This window comes from Vigna umbellata, chromosome 3 (assembly GCF_029865625.1).
Source record: "Vigna umbellata cultivar VRB3 chromosome 3, Vumbellata_1.0, whole genome shotgun sequence".
NCBI classification, from domain to species: Eukaryota; Viridiplantae; Streptophyta; class Magnoliopsida; order Fabales; family Fabaceae; genus Vigna; species Vigna umbellata.
Genome location: NC_142167.1, coordinates 10,278,507 through 10,303,489, shown reverse-complemented (window position 1 = coordinate 10,303,489; position 24,983 = coordinate 10,278,507). Strand labels below are relative to the sequence as shown.

Genomic DNA, 24,983 nt, shown 5'->3' with positions numbered 1-24,983 from the left:
CTTCTTTGCTTCTCGCACCAGGATTTTCTAATGGAGATGGCTCACGACTTCTGAATTGGATTTCTTTGTGGTTGTTAAATCTGGTGGTGACGCGAGGGAGGAGAAGATGATGGTGTTTCGAGTTTAGCGAACTCGTAGAGGCGCAATGACTATGATGGATTTTGAAGCAGCGGCGACATTGATGCACTAAGGTTCGGCGAAGGAGATGACGATGAGGATGCGGCACGACAGTAAGGTGTGTTCACGGCGGAGAAGATGAAGATTGTGGCAGCCTGATGAGGAACTCGCGATGAAGGAGGAGGAGTGCCGGCACGATTGCTTCTGGTTTCTGTTGTAGTTTTCTGGATTTGCAGGTCTGGCTTTGATGCAGGTTCGTGTTGATGGTGGTGCTGGGTGGAGCGGTGGAGCGGCGAAGGCGGTAGTTGACGACGCCTAAGGTTGGATTTGGGAATTAGGGTTTATGGGGGAGAAGATGATGATGTGGCAGAGGGGGTGATGTGGCAGCATGTGGTTGGTCTATTTGGTGTGCAGAGGATTAATGACGACGTGGTCGAATCTCTTGGAGTTTGGCTTAAGAGGGGTAGGAACAGGAAACTTAGGGAGGTGTAGTAGAAAAGGCTTAGTGTTTGTGCTTGATTGTTGGCCTGTTTTAGAAATAGGAGTGTATGTAGGGATTTTAGGAGGTGCAAGGGTAAAGTCTGTCTGTTTGGCCCATGTGTACATTATTTTCCAAATAAAATCTTATTTTGGGCCTTGAATTGCCATTTGGACCAATAAAACTTATAATTTCAGCTGCACAAATAAAGGTAAGAACATCCAAGAATATTTTATGCGCTTTTACGTCTCTTTAATTCTCAAACCCAACAATTCCAATCATCACAAATCCTCTTTAAATCAATCATTCAAGCACATCCTTTTAATATCAATCATTCAAGCACATAAATTTAATCAAAAATTTAATTTTAAAACATAAATGTGACCATAAATATGCACTCAATGTCCAAATAATGGACTAAATTCATATTTAAACTTTTGTTTATTTATTTATTTAGCTGTATCTTGCTTATGTCCATAGCTTCAGGTACATTACAATTTAGTAAATTCTAGCTCCCGTTGAACCAAATACATGGATGGAATGAAATATAATTTATTAATGAAACATATTAAAATGATTAGTTTAATCCATCAACACATTAAATTCAAAATTATATTTTCATACTAAAATAACTAATATCCTGAATAATACATAAAATTCATAACAGCAACAATATGTTCATATTTCAACTTTACAAAAATTGTCACAATAAAATATCTCATGTACAAAATATCAATTAAACTATTAAAATTTATGACAGTATAAATCCGCAAACAATAAATGAAGAGATAAACACCAATTTTAGGTACAAAGTTCTATTAGCTTAATGTCTAGGGTGATTTATTTGGGCATTGATTTAGGTTGAATTTTTATAAAACTAAACTGGATATATGCTTGACAAAGTGTTTTAAGAGACTATTTCTTTTTATAATAATAATTGAAAAACAAATCTGTACGCATATTTAAATTATTTATAGCAATATATAATATTTCCTTTTATATATGCATGGTACATATGTTTCTCATCTGAACCCTGAAGAGGTGGTTAGCAACGAGTAACATGTTCTTTGCTTCTCTTCTTGCTTCGAACAGAACTTCAACTTTTTTTCCCTTTGTTCACTGAATAAGTTTCTTTCCGCGCTTCGTTTCGCTTGGTATCTAATTTGGTTCGGCTACTAAGTGTATGAAATATGGTGGATTCTGAGTAGCATAATTTTTCATTGCACACCAAGTGTTTGCTTATTTGTCTGAGTGGCTCGATAGAGAATATACGTTGTGATGGAATGTGTACGTGTCTCTTGTTTGTTGGGGGTTTGACATTCAATAGAATTTTGGGATGTTTGTGAGGTCATGTGTAGGGAGTTGGGAGATTCTATTTTGTCGTTTTAATTATAGTATTGGTTCTGTTCAGGTGAGAACTATGTTGCACGGGTATGGGGATTGGGTGGTGGTATGCTGTAATTCTGAAATTGTTGACTCTGTTTAAAGTTGTTGTCCTTTCCTTAAGAGGTGTGTGATAAGAAGGAAGCTTTTAGTTTCACAGGAATTTCAAGTTGGGAATGTTTGGTTTATTTTTTGAAAAAATAACAGCTAAATAGTTTAGGAGGGATAGAATAGGGATCCGAAGGAGAAACACCGTGGCTTTGAGTTGTTTGTTAATACTGTTGGTTTTCACTTTCCTCTTGTGATTATTAGCTTCAAATATGGTGTCTCGTTTTGGTTTTGATAGATTGGTTAAAGGCTCGGAGTGGTAATAGGATCACTTAGTAACTAGATTGGTTTAAGGGGAAAATGGGTATTTTTTATTTTTTATTTTTTGCGTATTGTGTGACAAGATCGTGACTTTGGGTTTTGGTCACCAGGTGTTTGATAAAATGTTTGATTGTCACGCACAATACATTATTGCTTTGGTGCGAAGAAAGTTAGTTCTCAATGTGAATTCCGGTGTTGTTGGTTTGTTTTTGTTGATAGTGTTTTTTTTTGTCAGGGTAAAGTGTTTAGGTGTTTGGGTAGATATATGAATATATTGTGGACATGGTCTTAACTCTTAAGCTTTTATCTTTTCTTCTCAAAGTAATTAAATACCCATGAAAAAGTGCATCTGTTATTAGAGTTTACACATACCGTGGTTAGAGCTTCATAAACTTGTCTCGTACACTAGAATTGTAAACTTGTAAGAGTTTGCTTCTATAAAACTGTATTAAAATATCTGTCAATAATATAATAATTTATTATTATATTAAAATATTTGTGTAACATCCCAATAAATAGTAATTACCATTAATCAGAACTAATCACATTTACATAAAATACAGTGCAGTTTTAAACTAAATAACAGCTGCTCCAAAAGAAAACAGCACGTATAAAAATAAACAGTACTGTACAGTTCATTACAGCAGATGCTCAACATTTAAAACTGAACTTGCAGCACTTTACAGTGTTCAGAAACTCATCAAAATATAAAACAGTTCAGTATTTACAATTCTGCAAAACTATATACAGAACTGTCAAAATACAGTATAGAACTAAATCCTAAAACTGCTACGGAATGAGCCTCTACTGCTCAGCTTTAACTTCAACTTCTACGAGGTTGGCATCCTCCAAATTTTCTTCTTCCAGCATAGATTCAAGGGGTGCCTCACCATCTGCTCACATCCACAACGGATGATCATTGCATTGACAAGACGGACATACAGAAAACAGTAGACAACACAAGGAAATTGCAAGGGTAAGCTTAGGTAATTTAATTCAACACAATCAACATAATTTAACATATAAAATCAGTCATACAATTCATACAATATTAAACACATATCCACGCATACAGTGACTCATCCAAATTCTCATAATTAAAGACTGTCCGGACTGTATGATCCATGTATCTACAGGCGTTCTTGCACCCGGGTGATGTAGTAACTGGGATACCCTCAACAGCTGCCACCCGAGGTTAACCCTTATCAGCCCAAGTACTATAAGGACTAGTGCCTCCTGCCATTCCCACGCATGAACTACTCTCCTCTACATGAGGATGAGCAATCACGGAATATCAGGATGAACAGCCATCAGTAGCTTAATCCATGGTCATACTACACTACTTCTCATATTCACATCATGGAGACGTTCCTCCTTGGAACGCTCATTCACAATCCAAATCTCATAATTCCATTCAAATCACCATTTGTACATATTCACAATTTCTCTTATTCAGATTCGCATTCTGTATTCCACTCTCTTAATTTAAATACAAGTTACTCTTTAATAGATCACAACGACTGTATTACAGTGCACTGTAGTCTCGTTTCTGAACAAAAGAAACGAATCTGTATCCATTTACGTGAGTTAAGAACACTTAAGAATTTATTTGAGATTGAATCAAAAAGATCTGAATAATACTTAGAATAATTCTAAGTATAATACTGGAGATTGAATAAAAAGGATAAGTATAATTTAGATATATTTCAATAGATAACCAGAATACGAAAGAAATTCAGATATGAACACTGTCATAAAAAAAACCGAACGTTAAATAAGAATTTGAACGAACACCATATACGTTCGCTCACGAGTCCAGGATAGGACGAGCGTTCAGTTATAAAACCGAACACTGCTTAGGACGAACGCCAGTCAATGACCGAGCATCAAATAAAACTAACGCGCATGGAAATGAACGCGCATGGGAACGAACGTTCAGTATCAGACCGAACGCTAACTAGAACGAACGCTCAATCTAAGATCGAGAGTTCCTTTGGGCGAACGCTCAATATAATACTAAGCGCCACTTATGACGAACGCTGGTGAACAAAACTGAGCGTACTATTACCCTTCAATTTAATTTTTAAATGGTTGGACACGCTAAGTTGAGCCGAACGCTCAAACCTAACTCTTGACACAAATAACGCTCGTTCTCGATCCGAATCCTCTCCAAATGAAAGAATTCTTACTCTAAGTTATTGTCCAGTGAAACCGAACGGTATAAGACCGTTCGATGACGAGCGTACACCATCAATCAGAGAAGACCAGACTTTCCAGATTTTCAAACACGAGAATTTCACAGTTTTACATACGATTCATAACTTAGAATTTATCTTTAACATAACTCTCATGCATTCCAAAATTCCTATTATCAATCCATAAATACAGAGTCTTCCATCTTCCAGTTTCAAACATATCATATCAACATACAGTTCAGATCAAAATCATTCCAAATTAGGCAGAATCAATCACATTACAACTCATACATTTCATTCACTGCATTATTTCATACAACATTCCTGATATACATCCATTTCAATTCTGCTTCATCACACATATTCAAAATTCGCATAATGCATACATTTCAGACATCCATCACAATTCATTACTGTCATACAGATCAAACATATATTAAATTAAATTACTAAAGCTTCCCTTACCTGTTACTGCAGTGTACTTCCAATTGCTTAGAATTTTACTCTTACACTCACGGCTTTCTATCCAGGAATTCACTCAACCAATTCCACTAAATCTGATACACCAGAATCACAACAGATCAGATTTCTAATCATGCATGCAACCAGAATTTTGGTTCGCATGAACTAAATGGACAATTATGCAGAATGAGAACTTACCAGTTCAGTCTCAGTTCTGTTCGGATCAAATTGATGCTCACGGTGCAGTGAAGGTGTCTACGTTCTCTGAAATTAGATCAGAGGAGTTGATAGTGAGGTATTTTAGAGAGAAGATGAAAGAGTGCAGGGAAATACAGAGAAGATGAGAAATCAGAATTCGAGAGAAAGAAGAAGATTGCATGAAAGGAAGAGAAGAGTTTTCAGAGAAATTATTTTCTCTCCCTCGTCAAACGGTTGAGCAGTTACTCACTGCCACCTGGTCTCCACTACAGCTTTTAGAAGCTTCCAAAGTGACATATGGCATTCAGTGCATGCAGAGAGAAAGAGAGTGGAATTTTGACGTGGCAAGGTGAATTAAAACAGTGATCATAGGATGGATTTAAGTGTGTTAATTATCAGGTTCTCACAATTTGTACTATATTATGCTATAAATAATTTTCGTATTTTTTTACTGTTTTTCTGTTATCAGTTGATCATATTATTTAATAGTTCTTTTCTATTTTTCTAATATTATTATACTTGTATCATTACACTTGAGTTGATCTATTATATGTATTATGTTTTGCATAAAAGAATGTTGTTGGACTTAAAGTGAGCCCCAACAATCCAAAATGTCAAGAAGAGAAGAGTAGAAGCACGTATAAACTCTAATATAACCCAACTCACTAATTTGTAGCCCAATCTTTGAGGAGGATAGACAAGAGATAGGATACGGGAGGGCAGTGAGAGCTCAGAAGTCCAGGACTACTCAAAGCAAAACGTCGAAACCTAAAACGACCTTAGAAAGGCACCAATACAATCCAGTGGTCCATAGGCTATAGCAAGCTTCAGATAATTAGGAGGGGATATAGGGTCCGGGAAACATGTTGAAACAAATAATTGGCGGGACATGCAGAACCAGTGCTTATGCTTTTGAAGGAAACAGAGTTTTGCCTTCGATATATGTGCCTTCGTGCTTGTTCCACAATGGACGGGTAAAGTCTCTTATATTACCTTTCAAACCACAATTTAAATTATTTTTTCAATATATTTCTGTAGAATTTCCTATTTGTCTGTTTAATAACTAGTAGAATTTGGTTGAATCTTGATTTAAGTTTCCAACTTTGGCGGCAACTGCATTGGTTTATAAAGAATAAGACTTTGTTGAACAGCAGTTATTTAGAGATTATTCAGAACTAGTGTGAATTTATTGATCCCACATATATGTGTAGTGTATCAAATCAACCAAGGTTGTAAACTCTAAAGTTTACAATCCTAGATAGATTAACTTGCTATTAAATTCTTTTTTGAGTAAATTTGGGTAAACTCGTGCTAATAAGTTTGAAATCAAATGTAATTTTTGTCTAACTTTTACCCCCACAAGGGCTAATTTACTACACTCATCGTTTGAAGAAATTAATTCCTTTCTGAATTGTTTTCACATTAGCAACTTATGCTTTTATGAATTTATGTATGATTTAGTCATCTATATTGTTTAATCTTATTTAGCAATAATATATTATTATACGTTATTATTGTGATTTGCTACTTTTCTTTCTTACAAAGTGGAAATATTAAATTATTGTTTTAATATTATTTTTTGTAATAGGTTGGGTAAGCTTGTACGGGTTGAATCTACTTGAGTTTACTAAAGCTCTATGGACTTTTGTAAACTCTCTGGTTTGACAGATTGAGAATCAACTACCTAGCATTATGTGACTATGCCTTTCAATAGGACATGTAGCACTTTATGTGCTAAGTTACCATTCTAAGTAGCTAGTGTGGAATTTATCCAATCGAAAGACAAAGTTCAACAAACCTTAAATGCCAATTTGAGGTGAATCATTTGTGTAGTACTAATACTGATTTTTAATTCATTTCTTTTATACAGGCACATATGGCACCTAGAAGCTTTTTTGGGGTAGAGGATTTCCTTGATGATGACAATAGCCGACCTTACACATACCAAAAAGGGAAGAAGTCAAAGAATCCAAACAAGCACATATCTTTCAAACAAAGAACGATTGCGTACATGGAGCCGTTTACACTTGATGTGTTTATCTCAAAACGCTTTGTATCAGCTTCACTTACTCACAGGGTGACAAGCAAACAGGTTGCAGTTGCTGGTACCAACTCCAAGGACATAAAAGCTGTTCTTAGGTCTCGGTCAGACATACCAGCATGCATATCCATCGGTAAGATTTTATCTGAAAGAGCAAGAGAAGCTGATGTTTACACTGCTTCCTACACTCCAAGGGAAAGGGACAAGTTTGAAGGGAAAATCAGAGCTGTAGTTCAATCACTCATTGATAATGGGATTGATATCAAGGTTTACCTTGATTGAGTTGAGTAACTCAAGATTTTTGGCTATCAGTTTGATATCAATTGGTGATCACTGGTTTGGTTTTGTGGCTATCAGTTTGAGATGTCAATTGGTGATTACTGGTTTGGTTTTGTGGCTAGTTAGTTACTGCTTTTATGGATAGGAAGGTGGACAAGCATTGTTTATGGTAATGAAACTAAAACAACTCATGTTGCCGTATTTTTAGGCTAGTAATTTGGGAAAATTATACATGAACAAAGAAATATCTTTCAAACTCATGCATGCAATTGGATAACTCCTGGTTTCACTCTAACTATCTTAGAGTTTGTCATCTTCTATTTGTCATTTCCTCTCTTTCACTTATTTAGCTGTGAACTAAATTGGATTCTCACACTATTGTATCAGAATAGAAAAAAATTATTCATCTTATAACATTCATTGACATATTCATTATATGTTCTTTAGGGTGAGAATTTAATGAACTTATAAATATAGAGATTCAAATAAAATATTTCTGTTTTTTGAAATTAACTAAAAAAGTAGAGAAAGGTAATGACAAAGAGAATATAAATAATATGATAAAACAATTGAATATTTATTATATATTTCAAAATTTAAGTTGTCAATTATGTATTTAGTAATATTCTAAAGATTTTTATTAAATATTTTTTAATTACTAAATCAATATCTATATAAAATAACTTCTAATAAACTCATTTGAGTAAAATTACACTTATTTACAATTTTAAAAATATTTGATGGCTCATTTAGGCCTTGTTCTTTTGAGAGGATTTGAAGATAAATTTTTTGTCGTTTATTTGAGTGAATTTGGAGGTAAATGAGAGTGAATTTGGAAATAAATTTTTTTAATTTGTCACGTCAATACAATTCTATACTAATTTTCACAAATTTTATTTCCAAATTCACTCTCATTTACCTCTAAATTCAGTCAAATAAACGACAAAAAAAATTATCTTCAAATCCTCTCAAATCCCCTCCCTCAAATCCACTCAAAAAAACAAGGTCTTGGAGAAAAGATTTGCGAATAAATAATTTTTACTTTAAGGGATTTAAAGATGAAAGTGAGAAGATTTAAATGTAAAATATATGAAGGGTTAAATATGTTTTTAGTCCCTAAACTATTGACCGTTTTTGGTTTTCGTCCCTCTTCCAAGTAAGGTACAATTTAGTCCTCAATCTTTAAAAAACGTTTGTTTTAGTCGAAAAAACGAACGTTTTGAGGACTAAAACGAGGACTAAAAACAAAATTTTGAGGACTAAAACGAACGTTTTTCTAAAGAATGAGGACCAAATTGTACCTTACTTTGGAAGAGGGACGAAAACCAGAAACGGCCAATAGTTTAGGGACTAAAAACATATTTAACCCATATATGAATGATTTAATAGATATAATAGACAAAATTTTTTTAATAAATTAAAATGTATTTTTACAATTTTTCATTATTTTTAAATAAATATAAAATAAAATGTATTTAGTTAAAATCAGTGAAAAATAAAATGTAAATGATTCTTTTTAAAATTTAGAAAATGATTATTGTAATAAATTATTAATGAAATTAATGTGATTTTTTGAAAATAATTTTAATTAAATATTACATTTAATAAAATAAAAATATTATTAAATATTTAAATAAACAAAAAATATTAAATAGTTTTGCTAATGGCCTTTTTACATATATAAAATAAACTTAAAATATTTAAATTGTAATATTCTAATATAGAAACAAATTAACTTATCTGCAAATTCCTTTGACTTAAAATTAAAACATTTTAACTTAAAATAAGTGGTCAACCGAATATAACATTTTCATTTACTTAAATGCGAAAATTGTTATCAGTTAATATTCTTAACTTTGATAATTATTTGTGAGAAAACAGCATAGAGGAACTAAAAATATTTTTATGACTGCACTAAAAATAAAAATATTGTCCTTTGGTGAACAGATAAACATATTAATACCCAAATAAAGAAAACAGTAAAGTATTTTAGGAGGAATAGAAAAGAGAAACAAACAGAGGCTTTGGGTTGGGTCATTGTGGGTGTTTCAATTTCAGGCACATCCCTGTTTTGCGTTTTCGTCTTCATCCCTTTCTTTCGATCTCTCTCTCCAAGGTACTCTCTCTCTCTACTACTACTAAAATACTTGATATCGATTGTAGCTCCTTCGTTGCTTGTGGTGTGGTTTAGATTATTAATTGCTCTTCCAATTTGTTAGTTGAGGAACACATGAACCTTAATTTGATGAATTGCAGTAGAATTTGCAGGTTCTCGTTTCCAATACGTTGATGATTTGCATCTATAGAAAATTGGTTTTTGTTTAGGTTGTTGAGACGAGGAAGAATGTTTTGGCATGAATTGCTTTTAGTCTGTCTTTTAGTATTGATGAGGAAAAGCTGCGTTAGCTACCTGCAGAGCTTTTTTCTTGTGCTAATTTTGAGTTTACTTCTACAATTTTTTTTAGTGAAATTGGGGGTTTCGTTTTTTGAATTGTGTGAGTGGAATTAGGGTTATGTTCGAGTGGAGCGGTGTTTTATGGCTTCTCTTTGTGTGCGTACTTCTTAAGTTTCCATATTGTCATGGTTATTCCTTTGCCCATGTTGTACTGTCAAATTTGCTGCTGGATGTTATGTTATATTATGTCACTGGTTATGCATTTCAGGGATTTCAAGGCATATAATTCTCCTCGGCTTAGTTCCTGGAGTCTTGGTACGTGGCTTTCCTTTTTTCCTCATATACTCTGTAAAGCAACAACTATTTGTGTATATTTTATTCTACTGCATGCTTACATGGTCTATAAATTGTCCTTTTTATTCTTTTGGTGTAGTGTGGGATTGTTCTATGGTCTTATGATTGGCCAAATTATTTTCCTGTCCAATTGGCGGAACTGATTAATACTGTTTTTAAAGGAATGAACTAGAAGACCTTCATTGGTTATTACTATTTGTAAATCTGTCCTTTTGGTTTGAAAAAGTACTTCATAAGTTAAACATATTTTGATTGGTCTTGAAAATTTTTGAATTTTTTCATGTATTAGCTTGAGCTTTTGAAAGAAGTGATTTCTTATATATTGTTGGACCTGATTCTACATAAAGTTTCCATGTAACAAAGTTTTATTGCAAGCATTAGTAAACTTGTTAAATTTTTCTTTTTCATAGCTTCAATTCCGGCAGCTTTACATATTAATGCTGGTTATAAAGGTCATGCTTATGCTTATACTCAACAACAGTCGTGGACATGGTCTTAGCCCTTATGCATCTATCTTTGCTTATAAAAGTTTCATGGGTAGTGCCCTTCTGGGTTTAAAAGCATTTCTTCCTCTACAGTTTTTCTCATGACTAGGATTGAACTATTTGCCTGACTAGTATGTTCTCTTTTGTTTTAAGAGGCAACCATCATCCTTCTTTGGTATTAATTATTACTGTTTGTAGATCTTCTCATCTTAGTTCGAGAAGATCCTTAAAATCTGATCTTAATATTCATACCTATCAATCAAACATGATTGCACCACTATAGTGGTGAAGTGGTTGTTATATTGTGGCCTCTACCAGTTTTGTTTTGTATATTGTTATTTTTATTGTAACCAGAGCTGCGGTCATGAAGCTATTGGCAATTTGGTATCCTTGAGAACTGTGGCCATATTGGATGCTATCTTCACAGGGAAAATCTTGTTTTTACACATGATGCTGTGTAAGGATGAACCTTTTCCTGGGTTTTGTAGCAATTTCTATTTTTGGATAGAAAACCCCGATTTCTGATTGGAGGATGAATGCAATTTTTATTTCAACAAAACAGCCAAGTGTCTAAATCTCATTTTTGGTGATCCCACATCAGTCTGGCTTCGTTTCTATTTAACCACTGCACTCTTGCAGAATTTTTGGAAAGTTTGTGCTCCTTACATCATTGCAGTCAAATTTGTGATATTCCTCATATGATTACTCAATTTCACAAGTTTTTATCTAAGCTGCATACCTGATTTCCCTAAACAACTAATTCTAGTAGGGTTGCATGATCTTAAGTGTTGAATCCGTGGTATTGGATGATCCCTTTGTGGAACTCACAAGGATATCTTTAGAAGTGATCCATCTGCAAACAACCCTTGGAACTTTATTTCCGTCTTCATTGGGACACTCAGCTCTGTTACCTGTAGATCTTTTCAATTTCATGGTGGAAATCAAGTTAACAAGGCTGCAAAGGTTGAGAAGATAGCAACAGCCTTGGTTGAGGTTGGAGTGGGTTTAGAATAGGAAGGAGAAAGTGTGTGATATGGACTTGGTTATATGGGATGCTTAAATCCTGCATCAAGTAGGATGAGATTTTTGGTGTAGTTAAGTGGTTTGGTTCTGTCCCCTTGACATGTTGCTTTCAAGGGTAAGTTTCCCAAGTGCTTGTCAATTGGTATCAAAGCTGGTTGCTAGTGAAATGGAAAGCGCTAGCTACAAAGGGATGGGACAGAAAGGCTGAGTGATGGGTCATGGAGTGGCAGCCACCGGGATATCAACTCTAGGGACAAAGCTACGGTATAGATTTTGGTACTGTGGGCAACCTAAGTTGCACATTGAGTAGCATGGGATTTTTGGTAGAGTACTCAAGTGATTTGGTTCTATTGTCTTAATAGCTAGTCCTTAAAGGGAGGGTTCTCCAAGTGCTTATCAGGTGTTCCTCTGAACATGCTTGGAATTTAGTGCCAAAAATGACTAGAAGGATGGAGTTGAAAGGAGGGTACTAGCCAAGTCTAGGTGACTCTTAAAAAAGTTGCTTTTCTTAATTTTTAACATAAAAGTTTAATTCATATTATATTTCTTTAAAATAATTATATATATATATATTATTACTACTTTACTAGTGTAATTTTAATTTTGTATTTTTTTTTATTTATGAATAATTTTTATTTTAGAAATTTTAAAGGTTATTTATCTTATATGTGTGTGTATGCACATTTTTCAAATGTAATTTTATTTTATTTGTTTGTTAGAATATTTATCCTATTTATCATCATTATATTATGTCTAAATTTACCGTATTTATCATCATTATATTGTGTCTAGGGTTACCCTATTTATCATGATTATATTGTGTCTAGGGTTACCTTTATCATGTACTCTTGTATCAATTTATTCTTATAAATAGAAGATCATGAGAGGGATCGATTAAGCCCTCAAGAATTATTTTACAGTTTCAATCTCAAGTTGGTATCAGAGCAAATTGTCCGAGTCTCTTCCTACTCTATCTTTGTTGTTGCCATTGGCCCTAAAAAAAAATTTGTCTTTTCTGCAATCAGCAACCCTGTTCTTTTAGTCTCAACATCTACCGTGACTGTTTTTGCTATTTTTAACTATTTGCCACCGCTGGATCTGGATCGCCTCCTCGAGCGACGGCCAACCCCGCCGGTGTCGAGGGCTAGTTCTCATCCAGGCGCCGCCATGCGCACCATATCTTTCTGATGTCCACGGCCAATGTCGTCGCATTTTCTTCGGCGAAGTTAGGGGTTTTGTGTGCCTCGAGGAGTGTGACCCATCCCTGGTGGTTGCTGCCTCATTCTCCTCCATACGCACCGTCACGCACAGCTTCTCTCCGATTAGCTTTCGGCGCGTGTTTGTTACGTGCCACCTTTTTAGTGTTGGAATCACACTACGACACTGTCGTTTGTCTTGTCGGAGCCTCCTAAGTACGTTTTGGTCCTTGTTTCTTAGTTTCAGTGGTTGTAACTCGCCAAATCATCCTGAGTCCATATACGTCCTTGGTTCCTGATTTCAAAGTCAGCACACCGCTCTTGATGCCACTGCATCACTTCTTTCTTCAATCATTGTTGGTCACTTTCTTCTTGGGCTCGAGTCTAGTTTGTTTAGCCCTTACTTCTTATGATACAGTGCTAGGTATCACCATTTGGGAGTAGTTACTTGAAATTAAAATGGATACATATATTTCTAGAGGGCATGCCTCTTCTCTAACCTTAAGCTTACTATTAAAAAGTGGGTTTTAAGCCTAACTCAACCCCACAAAACCGGCTTGTAGGGTGATGTTTGTCTAGTTTCTTTTTGATATCCTCTAATGGGTCCACTTCCAAAAACATCCTGAGTTCTTCGACAGCAAATTGGGCTTCAGCCATGAAGGACACCATATCATGGTTTGCCATTTTAAGAGATGCAAGCTTGTTCGTAGTGTCATAGAGACGTTGAATATCGTTGGCATAAATGCTTTGGGCTTTCTTCCAAAAGGAGTGACAAGTTTTGAAAGCCCTCAAAGATACAAAAAGTTTGGGTTCCACTGATTGCCATAACAAGGCACACAACTGGAAATCTGCTTGTTTCCACTGATCAACTTTTTCAGTAGGCACATGGCTTCCATCTCGCTCAAGGTGGTCATAATGCCCTTGGCCAAGGAACCACATTTCAACGGCAGTAGACCATGATAGATAATTTTTTCCATTTAACTTCTTGGAGGTAATTGATGGACTTCCGGAGAAGGAAAGAGTACTGCCAGACACCATTTCTGAAGAAGACGAATAGTACCAGTGAGGAACAAGAAAACCCTAAGGGTTTAGACGAACAGAACTGTGACAACGATGGACGATGGTGGCCGGCGATGGCGGACGGTGGCCGGCGGCGGGCGACGACGGACTGTGGCGCCGGACAGATATTACGAGACATAAACCAGAGCGGGATCGACCCGTTCTGATACCATATTAGAAAGTGGATTTTAAGCCTAACTCAACCCTACAAAACCGGCTTGTAGGGTGAGGTTTGCGCCTACTTATAAACTATGAATTGACCTTATCTCTAGTCGATGTGGGACTTCCAACACTTACGTTTATAGGGAAAGAAAGTAACCGACCACACTCCTTTCCAACTCACTCTGGTTGGAACACACTTAAACACAACTCATACACAGCTCACACATAGCTACTCCTTTCCAACTCACGCTGGTTGGAACACACTTAAACACAACTCATACACAGCTCACACATAGCTCACACACAACAACCAATAATTCTAACATAGTCCAGCACAGAACCTTTGGACCTCCAACTTATCTTTGGCATTTTAATGTCATCATAAGTCCCAATCTTTGTTCCTCGAATCTATCATCCTTACACCTTCACAACTCAACACAATCCAACCATGGTTCCTAGTGGTGCTTTGATGAGTAAATGAGACCATTATGACCTTCCACCTTCACAGTTTGTCATCGGTGCATTGTCATCTTCGTCGTTCGCCGTGAGGGAGAGTATGTTTCTAGCCACTACATGCCCTATCAGTCAGTGATGGCAGTCCCTACAGTTTTGTTGCTTTTAGCCACTATATGCCCCGTCAGTCAGTGATGGAAGTCCTTGCAGTTTTGTCGTTTTCAGCCACTGCAGCCCCACTCGTAGTGATTGGAATCCTTGCAGTTTTGTCGCTTTTAGCCACTACAGGCCCCATCCTTTCTTGATGGCAATCCGGTTCTTGCAATTTGTTGTTGTGTACCACTGCTGGCCGTCATCCACTTTTGATGGAAATCTCCTTTGTCAAAGTCATCCTACTTGAAGGTTCATGGTGCTAGTTGAAGTTTCGTGGTTGTCTACTGTTGTCCAATATTATTCTCCATAAGCTTCTGAAGAGTCTCTTTGGCTACGCTGATTTGTGAGTCCAATTTGGTTTATAGACATTCTCTCTTGATGGTCTGAAGCATACGTGGATCTTGTTCTAAGTCGAAGTTTCTAAGTTCCTAAAGAGATCTCAGATTGAGTTTATTTATTCCAAGCTTGGCATACAATTTATATGCTCCAGGGGGAGTGTTAGAATATTTACCCTATTTATGATCATTAGAGTTACCCTATTTATCATGATTATATTATGTTTAGAGTTACCCTATTTATTTATCATGATTATATTGTATCTAGAGTTACTCTATTTATCATGATTATATTGTGTCTAGGGTTACCCTATTTATCATGTACTCTTGTATCAATTTATTTATAAATAGAAGATTATGAGAGGGATCAATTAAGCCTTTAAAAATTATTTTACAGTTTCAATCTCAAGTCTGTTATACTTATCATTTAACATTCGGTAACAGTTTATGTATTTATCTTCCTTTTTAATTTCTAATCTTAGGTGGGATCTCAATTTTGACTAGCTTGTTCCACATTGCTTCTAGTGAACCCATTCACGTCTCAGCTTGATTTCAGTCCCTCTGATCTATGTTCTGTTCATTAGTACAAGTCTCTGATTCTTTTCCACTGCCGTGATGACTTCAAAATAGCCTCTAATTGGTGTCCTTTTCCCATTCAAACAAATTCGACCTCCTTTTCCTTTATTTGCAAATCCATGTTTTCAATCTTTTAATATCAGTTTATATTTTTCTTCATTCCTACGCTCTCATGCCCTTGGCAGTCATGTATTTGCTTTATTATTGTTAACTTCTGCTTTTATAGATTGTCTTGAACTAAAGAACACCCATGTTTTGTTTTACATTTTCTTTTCGATTTCGTGTTTGAGAATTTATGTGAACCATATTTTTTAATTCATTATGGAGTTGGTGTAGTTGAGGTTGAAGAATATATACATTGGTTTTAAAGTTTTTGTCTTGAATTTGTTTCAAGCATTAGGTTTAGCCCTTGAGTGAAGTGAATTCTTGAACTATTGTTTGAGTTACTTGACCTATTGAGCTAAACTTATCTTAGTACTACTATTGTAAGGATTTTCTTGTTATTGTGTATTTTTCACACAAGTGAGTAATCTTATTTGTAGTGAGTAAGAGATACCAATAAGGAACAAAATAATTACTAATAATGGAAAGTACCTGTTAAGATATTTTCCTGTTATAAGGAAATCATATCATATCTCTTATTTTCTATAATCAAATCATATCTTAACACGCTCAAACTGGAGCATACATATGTATCATGAGTCAAGTTTGTTACAAGTGTCATCAACACAAGACCCCTTGAGAGACTTAGGGAACATGTCAACCAATTGGTTGTTGGAGCCGACCAAGTCAATAGTGAGAAGGCTTCACACATCAATATGGTGCAGGTGTGTGAAAATCTTCGATGAACTAGAGACACATGGAACCAGTTGGCTTTGACTATGATATTAGTGGCTTTTGGAGAAGGGCAGCTCTGATTGAAAGGCTTTGTCAGACATCTAAGGTTGCAACAACTGTCGGAGAGCAAACATGATCGGAGGGCACAATAACCATTAGAGAGCAAAATTGCTTGAAGAATGCGATGACAGTTGGTGAGCATGGTGGCTGTTGAAGGGCTAAAGTTCTTGGAGGATGCGGTGGCTGTTAAAGAGCAAAGAATGCTTGGAGAATTCAGTGGCTAACACTTGGATGGTGGAGTGGGGGTTGCTATAGTTTATGATTCAGTCAATTGTGCATTTGATTGGGGCTTTGGAGGATCATGACTTTGATGCCGAATTGAAAGGATTTGCTATTAATTGTGTTTCGTGTGAACACATGAATGCTCTTATTTATAATGAGGACAGGATACAATAATAACGAACAAAATCAATAACCAATAAAGGGAAATATTTGCTAAGATATATTCTTATTTGATGCAATAAAAGCATATCATATTTCCTATTTAATGTAATCGAAACATATCTTTAACAGTTACTGTCAGTCTTCTGCAATTGAAGTTTTTTTATCTGGAGTGTCCTGTTTTATCAGTTAGTTCGTGGGTTCTGACATATGTGGAAGTTATATATGCTATGCTTAAGCCATTATTTATCTATCAATTTAGCTCGAGATTCTTTTGACACCTTTTCCCCCCTCCCTATTTTCTTCTGAAATCTTAGCCTCCTTAATTGAATTGCTGTTGCTTTTGTTTACTGGTTTCAGTAACATTTACCATTTTGAGATTTTTCTACTCCAGTACCTGTATATTATGGGACAAAACGGGAAGAATAAAAATCCTGAAGAGGGGACTTCTAATCCTCGATCATCAGAAAAAGTTAAGGATACTAATCCTGCTGAAGGATCTAGTAAACCAGAGCAGAGTAACAAGAATACTCCACAATCACTGAAGGCTAAATCTAAAATTGGTAAGAAAATCAAGGGTGCTAAGTTAAAGACCATGATAAATAAAGGTCCTCAACAGATTGGGGGAAAGAGAAGGCTCAGAAAGAACAAAAAAGTAGTGGGCAATAGTGATGAACTGCCAAAAGATAAGAGTGCAGAGAATGGAAGGAGTAACGAGAAGGAAAGTCAACATAAGAGCATCATTAATGAAAGAAGTCCTACTGAGAAGAGCCATCGGGCTGAAAAAAATAAGATCATTAAGGTTGACAAGAGTGAACAGAAGCAGAAGAATAGAGGGTTGGACCAAGGTGCTGGGAGTAGAATAAACAAAAATAATGATAGTGGTGCAGACAATACCAGTTCCCGTGAAAAACAGGGAGAAAAAATTGCTGGTTTCATCTTTATGTGCAGTGGGAAAACAAAGCCAGACTGTTTCCACTATAGCGTCATGGGTGTTTCAGCTATTAAGAAAGATATTGTTTTAAGTATCAAGCCAGGAACTAAGCTTTTTCTTTATGATTTTGATCTGAGGCTGTTGTATGGGATTTACACAGCTTCATCTTCTGGTGGTATGAAACTTGAACCCCGAGCATTTGGTGGTGGCTTTCCTGCTCAGGTTACTTGCTCTCATCTACTTTTCCTATCTAATTTGTCCCAATCTTGTCTTTTTTTTATTATGGATCATGTGCTGATGGTACAACCTTCAGGTGCGGTTTAATGTTGTTTCTGATTGTTTTCCACTACCGGAGAGCATTTTCAAGAAGGCGATCAAGGAAAATTACAATGATAAGCACAAGTTTAAAACAGAGCTTACTGCTCGACAAGTGAGAACCAAATATGCCTATGGCGGGCTAGTTTCAGTTCCTTTTGTTCTGCATCACTGATATATTCAAATGTCACATTTCAGGTTAGGAAGCTCACTGAACTTTTCCGACCGGTGGATGTTCGTTCAGGATTACAGCCTGCTCGCTCCCCTAGGAAAGCAATAACTCATGATAGGAAGGCTCTTGGCGATGCTAGGGGATCATGGTCTCATTTGCATAGGAAAGGTGATCCTCTAACAGAACGGCAAGAGGAGGTTTCTCGTGATTTATTTCTTAGTGAGAAGAGTTACCGAGCATATGGTCTCCAAGGAGATAGAAGGAATGTGATACCAGCCTCTGATGTTAATCCTACACTGGATCCTTATGAGAGGGATTATGAAAGAGATCACCTTCATCATGTGGAACCTCTGTACCGTACAATTGTTCCTTCTCACAGAGAAAGTCTTCGTCTAAATCGTCGTCATTTGAATGAGAGTGAACATCAGATATATTTGCGTGGTGGGATTTCTGAACACGCAGATGATCCTTATAACCCGTATCACCCAGGTGGTTCACCAAGGGATCCATATTTTCCACCTAGAGAGGAAATCCCTTCAGGCCCCTATTTGGCTGGGGGAAGAACCTTGATTCAAAGTGATAGCTTGCAAAGGAGAGAGGCTGTTCAGGATAGGCTTTACTCAACATATTCTGCTGCTGATGCTTTGTCTGAATACAATCGGATGCAGCACTATCAGGATAGTTTGGAAGCTACCGCTGTGCCAGTTTCATCCCGTTACTCTTTTGCTGGTCCTTCATATTCACTTCGCTAAATCAAACAACCTCTTCTGAAATCTCCCTTTATAATATGTTCGTTAAGATTACCATCTAATATGGGGGGACTGACTCAATTTCATTAAAAGAACTGTACGAATCCTACATACTTTTTCGGTTAGGCAACACTCTGAATTGGGAAAGCGTCATATTCACTGTGTTTGAGATTTGATGTGCAAAGTGCCATTGATATTCAATGACAATTTTCCTTGCAGACCCCAGTTGCTTTGCAACTTTCACTATTTGTGACTTATGGCTAATTGGCATGCCATTTGCTGCTTTGGCAGATAGGGACATATGCAAGCAATATTTCAATTGATATTTTAAAGTCAGGATGTTATGGTCTGCAAGCTTATAATTTATTTAGTTGGACACCCTGTATGAATATGGATATTCTGTATAATTTTCAGTGTTTCTGTCCTAAAAAATGTATTATTTTGTAATGACAAAGGTCAAAAGGACAAAATATTGTTTGGCAATTTCTCTGAAAGTATTATTATACTGAAAGTTCTATTTCCATAAGGAATGAAGGTTACTACAGAATGATAGTAATTGCAGAGATAAAGAGACAAAGTAAGAGCAAAGTAAGAGCAAAGTAAGAGCAAAGTAAGAGAAAACAGAATGTGAAAAACCCTCTCCCCCTTTCTTTTTCTCTTTCCTTAGATTTTATATAACTATTTCCATCTCATAATCTTTCATTTGTGAATTGGTCCTCCTTATCTTTGCACTTTTTCGCTCGTCCACAATTTTGGGATTACTTGACATGTGCCTATTTTTCCTAACAATTATTCTCTTCCAAATTCCTTTCTTGAATTGCTCTTATGTTATTACCACTTGTGACATTACCTTCCCTATTAAAATCATCATTGCCATTTAGGTTGAAGTCAGGACAAGTGTTAGATTGTATACCAATATATGGTAAAAAAAACCAACACAGATTTTCTCAACAAGCACTAGAACTACAATGTAGTTAGAACATTCGTCAATCCAAAGGGCATTACAAATTATTCATAGTGCTTATGATGTGTTTTGAATGTTGTCTTATATCTATTTTCTTTTTTAAACAAAGATTTGATAATAGTTAGACTAAAGATCATGCTTAGAAAAATATTGAGTTCCAAATAGCTCATCAATTAACTCATCGATTGAGGGAATAAGAAAATTGTCTTTGATGGTTATGGCATTTAAGGCTCGGTAGTTCGTACAGAATCTTCAAGTACCATCTTTCTTCTTAACCAACACAATTGGTAAAGAGAAAAGGCTATTATTGGGCACTATAATGTTTTCTTGTAACATTTCTCTGACCATCTTCTCAATTTGTTCCTTTTGACTGTGAGGGTATTGATAGGGTCTAATCTTAACAGGATCGACTCCTACAATTAAAGGAATACAATGATTATTTGATTTGTTAGAAGGGAGACCAGTAGGAACTACAGATACATCATGAAAAGTATGCATAAGTAATGCTAATTCAGGGTCCAAATTCTTAAGTAATTGCAACCCATGATCAACAACATGATGGGGTTGCTATAACTATAGTGTAAATAGTTCAGAGATGGCATGAGTCCTTTGCAATCTCTGATGATGATTATATTAGGCTGGAGCCCAAAGTTGTGGTTTATCACCATGAAGGGTAATAAAGTTTCCGTCCACAAAGAACTTCAATGCCAAAGCCTTGTAGTCAGAAATATAGGGCCCAAAGTAGCTAACCAACCTGTCCTAGGATCAAATCTGCACTTAAGATTGATAACAATCAAACTGGTAGTTTTAAAGAGTGTCCTTGGATCTGGACATCAACTACTCTCACCATACCTTCCACAGTCAAGGAGTTTCCATTATTGGCTAAGACCTGAAAATGGGTTCAATGGCTAATTTCAAGTAATAGGCAAGCCGCAGTTGCAAGAAGTTATCTGAACTACCACTGTGAAGTAGTACTTGAATAATGACCCCATTGATAGTACCCTGAAATCGCATAGTACCAATGTTTGAGGCTCCTTTGAGAGCATTAAAAGAAAGCTGATGTTCCTGGTCCAATGATTGCATTTGATGGATATTAACTACATCAGGTGGTTCAAATTCCAGTTTTGAGTCCTCCTCTTCCTCTCCTTCTCAAGCCATTACCATGGCAGCCACCCGCAAACCATAACAAACCCAATAACCTTTGTTGCCGTGCCGCAAGCCGTGAAGCCGCCGTGAGGACGACATTAAAGTCAACCTCCAAAACATGAACTTGCCACTATCAACCACCCAAAGCCTCTTCTTCGCGTCGCCAATACCAAAGTGCAACCTTCTAATCGACGTGAACCTCCATGGTCGCCGCGACATGTTATAGGATATCATTGAAGAGTCAACCGAATGGCCTGTCGAAGAAGACTACCAAAGGTGGGAGATTTATATAATATACTAATAATCAGTTAATTATGTTAGTTATAGAATTAACTACTCTCTGTAATTGTCTGCTATATAAACAATGGTATTCTGTAACGTGAGTTTTAATGGATGAATGAAATCAAAATTTCTCACTTTTTCAAACCTATACTCTCGTGTTTGGAGTCCTTCTTCTTACCTGGATTCCCTACGTCTTGGGTTCTTGTTCGAGACATCCGTTTTCCTAGAAGAACCATATGAATTGGTATCTGATGAACAAATTTTCAATCTCCGAAAACGGAGTCAAAAACTTGTTAACCCTCGACAAGTGTAATTAATCGTATCAAGTAATAAACCTGGTAAGACCAAGTATCATTCTCCCAAAGGACTCACGACCTAGACAATTATGTGATTTATTGATTAATTAAGACTTGTGAACAAATTGTTGTAAGTTTCAAATGCAAAAGACTGAAAAGTAAATATGTATGCATGTGATGATCAATGGGCAAGAAGAAACAAAACACGTGAATTGAAATATATGGATGAATATGTTGTTGGGGTTTATCAATTTCATCATATCCACTCTCTTGTATTTAGGAATTCATCATTCTTTTCATTAATGTTAATGCCACTTTCTACATTACTTTAAACCCGATGTCTTCGACGAAGAAAGCCTAATCATGATCACTAGTTTACAATGTTTTGTCTCCCTAACAATTAATCATGCATTATAGTGAACAGAAGCTTAAAGGCAACCAACTATCATACTCCTATGTCTAGGTTTGTAATATACTGTTGGGAGAGATTCATCAGATCTAGATTTCCCCGCATGTGTCTATATCGACAAAACCAATAATCATGACATCGAATGAGTTAAACAATGCATGCTTTGAGCAAAGAGGAAAAACCCTAACTATTAATGAAAGAAAACATGTATCTTATAAAAGATCTTGAAGAACAAATTCCATACAAGAGAGTTTCTAAGGATTTACATTGATTCCCCAACAACAAAATAAGTTTAGTTCTCCATCATCATGGAAGAACTAGATGAACAATGGAATGAAAGAATGGAAGACATAGAAAAACCCGAGAAAGAAAAGAGGAGAGCCGTCACCATCTCCAATTCTACCCCCAAGGGGTGAAAAGTGTGTTTCTGCTTCGTCCCAGCTAAAGATCCTTGACCTAGGTTAACTAAAACCTTATATAGTATTATAAAAATTACAGAAAAGTGAGCCCAAGCCCATCAAAATGTTGCTCAGCGATTTTTACCGCTTAGCGGTAAGTGCGACACTTCCGTTTTGCCCCTCAATTGTCGTTTTTGCCCCTCAGTGGTGATTTCAGCACCTGAAAAGTGGCGTTCAACAGTAATTACCGCTCAGCGCAATTTTTTTTTGTACTTTGGTTGACTTTTTTGTATTCTGGTTGACTGGTTGACTTTTCTAGTTGACTGGTTGACTTTTCTGGTTTTTGGTTGAGTTTTTTGCATTCCAATCAGTCAATACTTTAACTCTTCTTTCAAATCACTCAATTAGCCTACAAAATCAAGGGAATCTTGCACAAAACCATTAAATTCACCTTCAACTCTCTTATTCACAAAACTAAAGTAAAAACATGAGTTCAAGCAAGCTTCTAAGTCAAAAAGGATTGATTGATTATCAAAATTAAGTATAAAAATAACGATTTTTCAGCCGTTATCAGTATCAGCCGGTGACCTTCCAACCACATGATTCCAATGGCTGCCAACACCTACTCTGTACTTGAAGATTTTGGTCACTTCAAAGATTCAATGGAGGCTCGCTTCTTGGAGCTGGGAACGTCGCTAGAGGCTCAATTCATGGAAATTGGTGCATCTTTGAAGAGCAATCTTACAGAAATAATTGGTAATTGTGAAATGCATTTTGTCTCCAATAACGGTAACCTTTCTCGACCTTATTCTTGTAGTATTAGATTGGCTAGGTTAGATTTCCCTCGTTTCAATGGGGATAGGGTGAAACAATGGTTAATTCAATGTGAAACTTTCTTTTCCGTGGATGGCACACCGAATGATTACAAGGTTCGCTTGGCAGTTGTCCATTTTGAAGGAAAAGCTCTGCAATGGCACAATGCATATGTCAAGAATATAGGTTATTCAATCTTCCTTCTTGGGAGTCTTACACTACGATCTTGATTGATAGATTTGGGGAAGTTTGTGAGGATCCTATGGCTGATTTGATGAGGTTGCGTCAAAAGAATTATGTCCAAGATTACCATGACACCTTTGATCGAATAGTGTCGCAAGTGGAACTCTAAAAGACCAATCAATTAAATTGCTTTTTGGGCGGCTTGAAGCAAGACGTTTAGATGATGGTTCAGATGTTTCAGCCCACTTCTGTGATGAAAGCCTTTTCGCTAGCCAAAATGTATGAATCTGCTAGCAACACCAGTTCGCAAGCGAGGCCATTACCCAAACAATTCAAACCACCTTTGTTGCCTAACCCCACCCAACGCACAGAAGACCCCCGGCCAAGATCGCTCTTGAGGAATCTTACACCTGCTTTTATGAATGAAAGAAGGGCCAAAGGGTTGTGCTATTTCTGTGATGAACCATTCACACCCGCCCACAGTTTAACCCACAAAAAACTCCAGATTCATGTCATGGAATTAGAGGAAGACACAGTTCCTGATGAAGACACAACAAACTCAGTCGAAATGGAGGAAAACAAGGGAGAGGAACCATTGATTTCAGTTAATGCCTTGACAGGAGTTACCAGTTTCAAAACTATGAGAGTTACTGGTCTTTGCAGAAGGAAACCTCTACATATCCTCATTGATAGTGGGAGTACTCATAATTTCTTAGATGTTCACATAGCTAAGAAACTGGGATGCATAATTATGAACATGGACCCTTTGAGTGTTACAGTGGCAGATGGTGCTAAAGTCCAGATTAACACGATGGTTAAAATTTTTTCCTGGGTATTACATAATGCATCCTTCAAATCAGATATGTTGTTGTTACCATTAGGGTGTTGTGATATGGTTCTTGGTATAGAATGATTGATTATCTTAGGGGATATAACGTGGAACTTTGAAAAGTTAACCATGGAATTTGTGGTGCAAGGACGAAGACTTGTGTTGAGGGGTACAACAAATCCGGGCCTCAAAACCATTAGGAAACAAAGGTTACCTAATACGCTCACGTAAGGAGTCCACATTTCAATGATACAAATGTGTGATAAGGGTGAGGGTACCCTATTACACTCATTATCAACTCATGCTGAACCCAGTAATATTCCTGATAGCATTGAAAGGTTACTACTGGATTTTGATGATGTGTTTCAAGACCAACCACATTTCCCCCTAAGAGAGTTGCTCATGATCATTGCATTCCTTTGGTTCAAGGCACAAACCCAATAAATAAACGACCCTATAGATATGTTAAACAGCAGAAAGACATCATTGATGGCCTCATACA

At 36.3% G+C, this 24,983-nt stretch overlaps 2 protein-coding genes across 5 annotated transcripts; both read left to right on the top strand.

Moving 5' to 3' along the window:
* Positions 1 to 1,621: 1,621 nt before the first annotated feature.
* On the top strand, positions 1,622 to 7,594 carry LOC124838802 (uncharacterized). Of its 3 annotated transcripts, none has more exons than XM_088108403.1 (3): positions 1,622 to 1,776; positions 5,879 to 6,176; positions 7,073 to 7,594. In XM_088108403.1, the coding sequence occupies exons 2-3, from the start codon at positions 6,066 to 6,068 to the stop codon at positions 7,523 to 7,525; spliced, it is 564 nt and encodes a 187-aa protein (XP_087964529.1). In that variant the 5' UTR covers positions 1,622 to 1,776; positions 5,879 to 6,065; the 3' UTR covers positions 7,526 to 7,594. The 3 variants fall into 3 exon arrangements, with proteins under 3 accessions (XP_087964529.1, XP_087964530.1, XP_047170450.1); XM_088108404.1 differs by having other exon boundaries at positions 1,625 to 1,749; XM_047314494.2 differs by lacking the exon at positions 1,622 to 1,776 and having other exon boundaries at positions 5,622 to 6,176.
* Positions 7,595 to 9,512: 1,918 nt separating this feature from the next.
* LOC124838813 (uncharacterized) lies at positions 9,513 to 19,644 on the top strand. Of its 2 annotated transcripts, none has more exons than XM_047314512.2 (5): positions 9,513 to 9,638; positions 10,186 to 10,232; positions 17,386 to 18,147; positions 18,239 to 18,355; positions 18,439 to 19,644. In XM_047314512.2, exons 3-5 carry the CDS (start codon positions 17,398 to 17,400, stop codon positions 19,162 to 19,164), a joined length of 1,593 nt encoding a protein of 530 aa, XP_047170468.1. In that variant the 5' UTR covers positions 9,513 to 9,638; positions 10,186 to 10,232; positions 17,386 to 17,397; the 3' UTR covers positions 19,165 to 19,644. The 2 variants fall into 2 exon arrangements, with proteins under 2 accessions (XP_047170468.1, XP_087964780.1); XM_088108654.1 differs by having other exon boundaries at positions 9,545 to 9,638; positions 17,352 to 18,147.
* The last annotated feature ends 5,339 nt before the right edge of the window (positions 19,645 to 24,983 follow it).

Excerpts from the sequence above, each read along its gene's own strand:
- LOC124838802 (XM_088108403.1), top strand. The coding sequence starts at position 6,066 with ATGTTGAAACAAATAATTGGCGGGACATGCAGAACCAGTGCTTATGCT. Across the intron at positions 6,177-7,072 it reads GCTTGTTCCACAATGGACGG|GCACATATGGCACCTAGAAG; the intron begins GTAAAGTCTCTT and ends TCTTTTATACAG.
- LOC124838813 (XM_047314512.2), top strand. The coding sequence starts at position 17,398 with ATGGGACAAAACGGGAAGAATAAAAATCCTGAAGAGGGGACTTCTAAT. Across the intron at positions 18,148-18,238 it reads GTGGTGGCTTTCCTGCTCAG|GTGCGGTTTAATGTTGTTTC; the intron begins GTTACTTGCTCT and ends TACAACCTTCAG. Across the intron at positions 18,356-18,438 it reads CAGAGCTTACTGCTCGACAA|GTTAGGAAGCTCACTGAACT; the intron begins GTGAGAACCAAA and ends GTCACATTTCAG.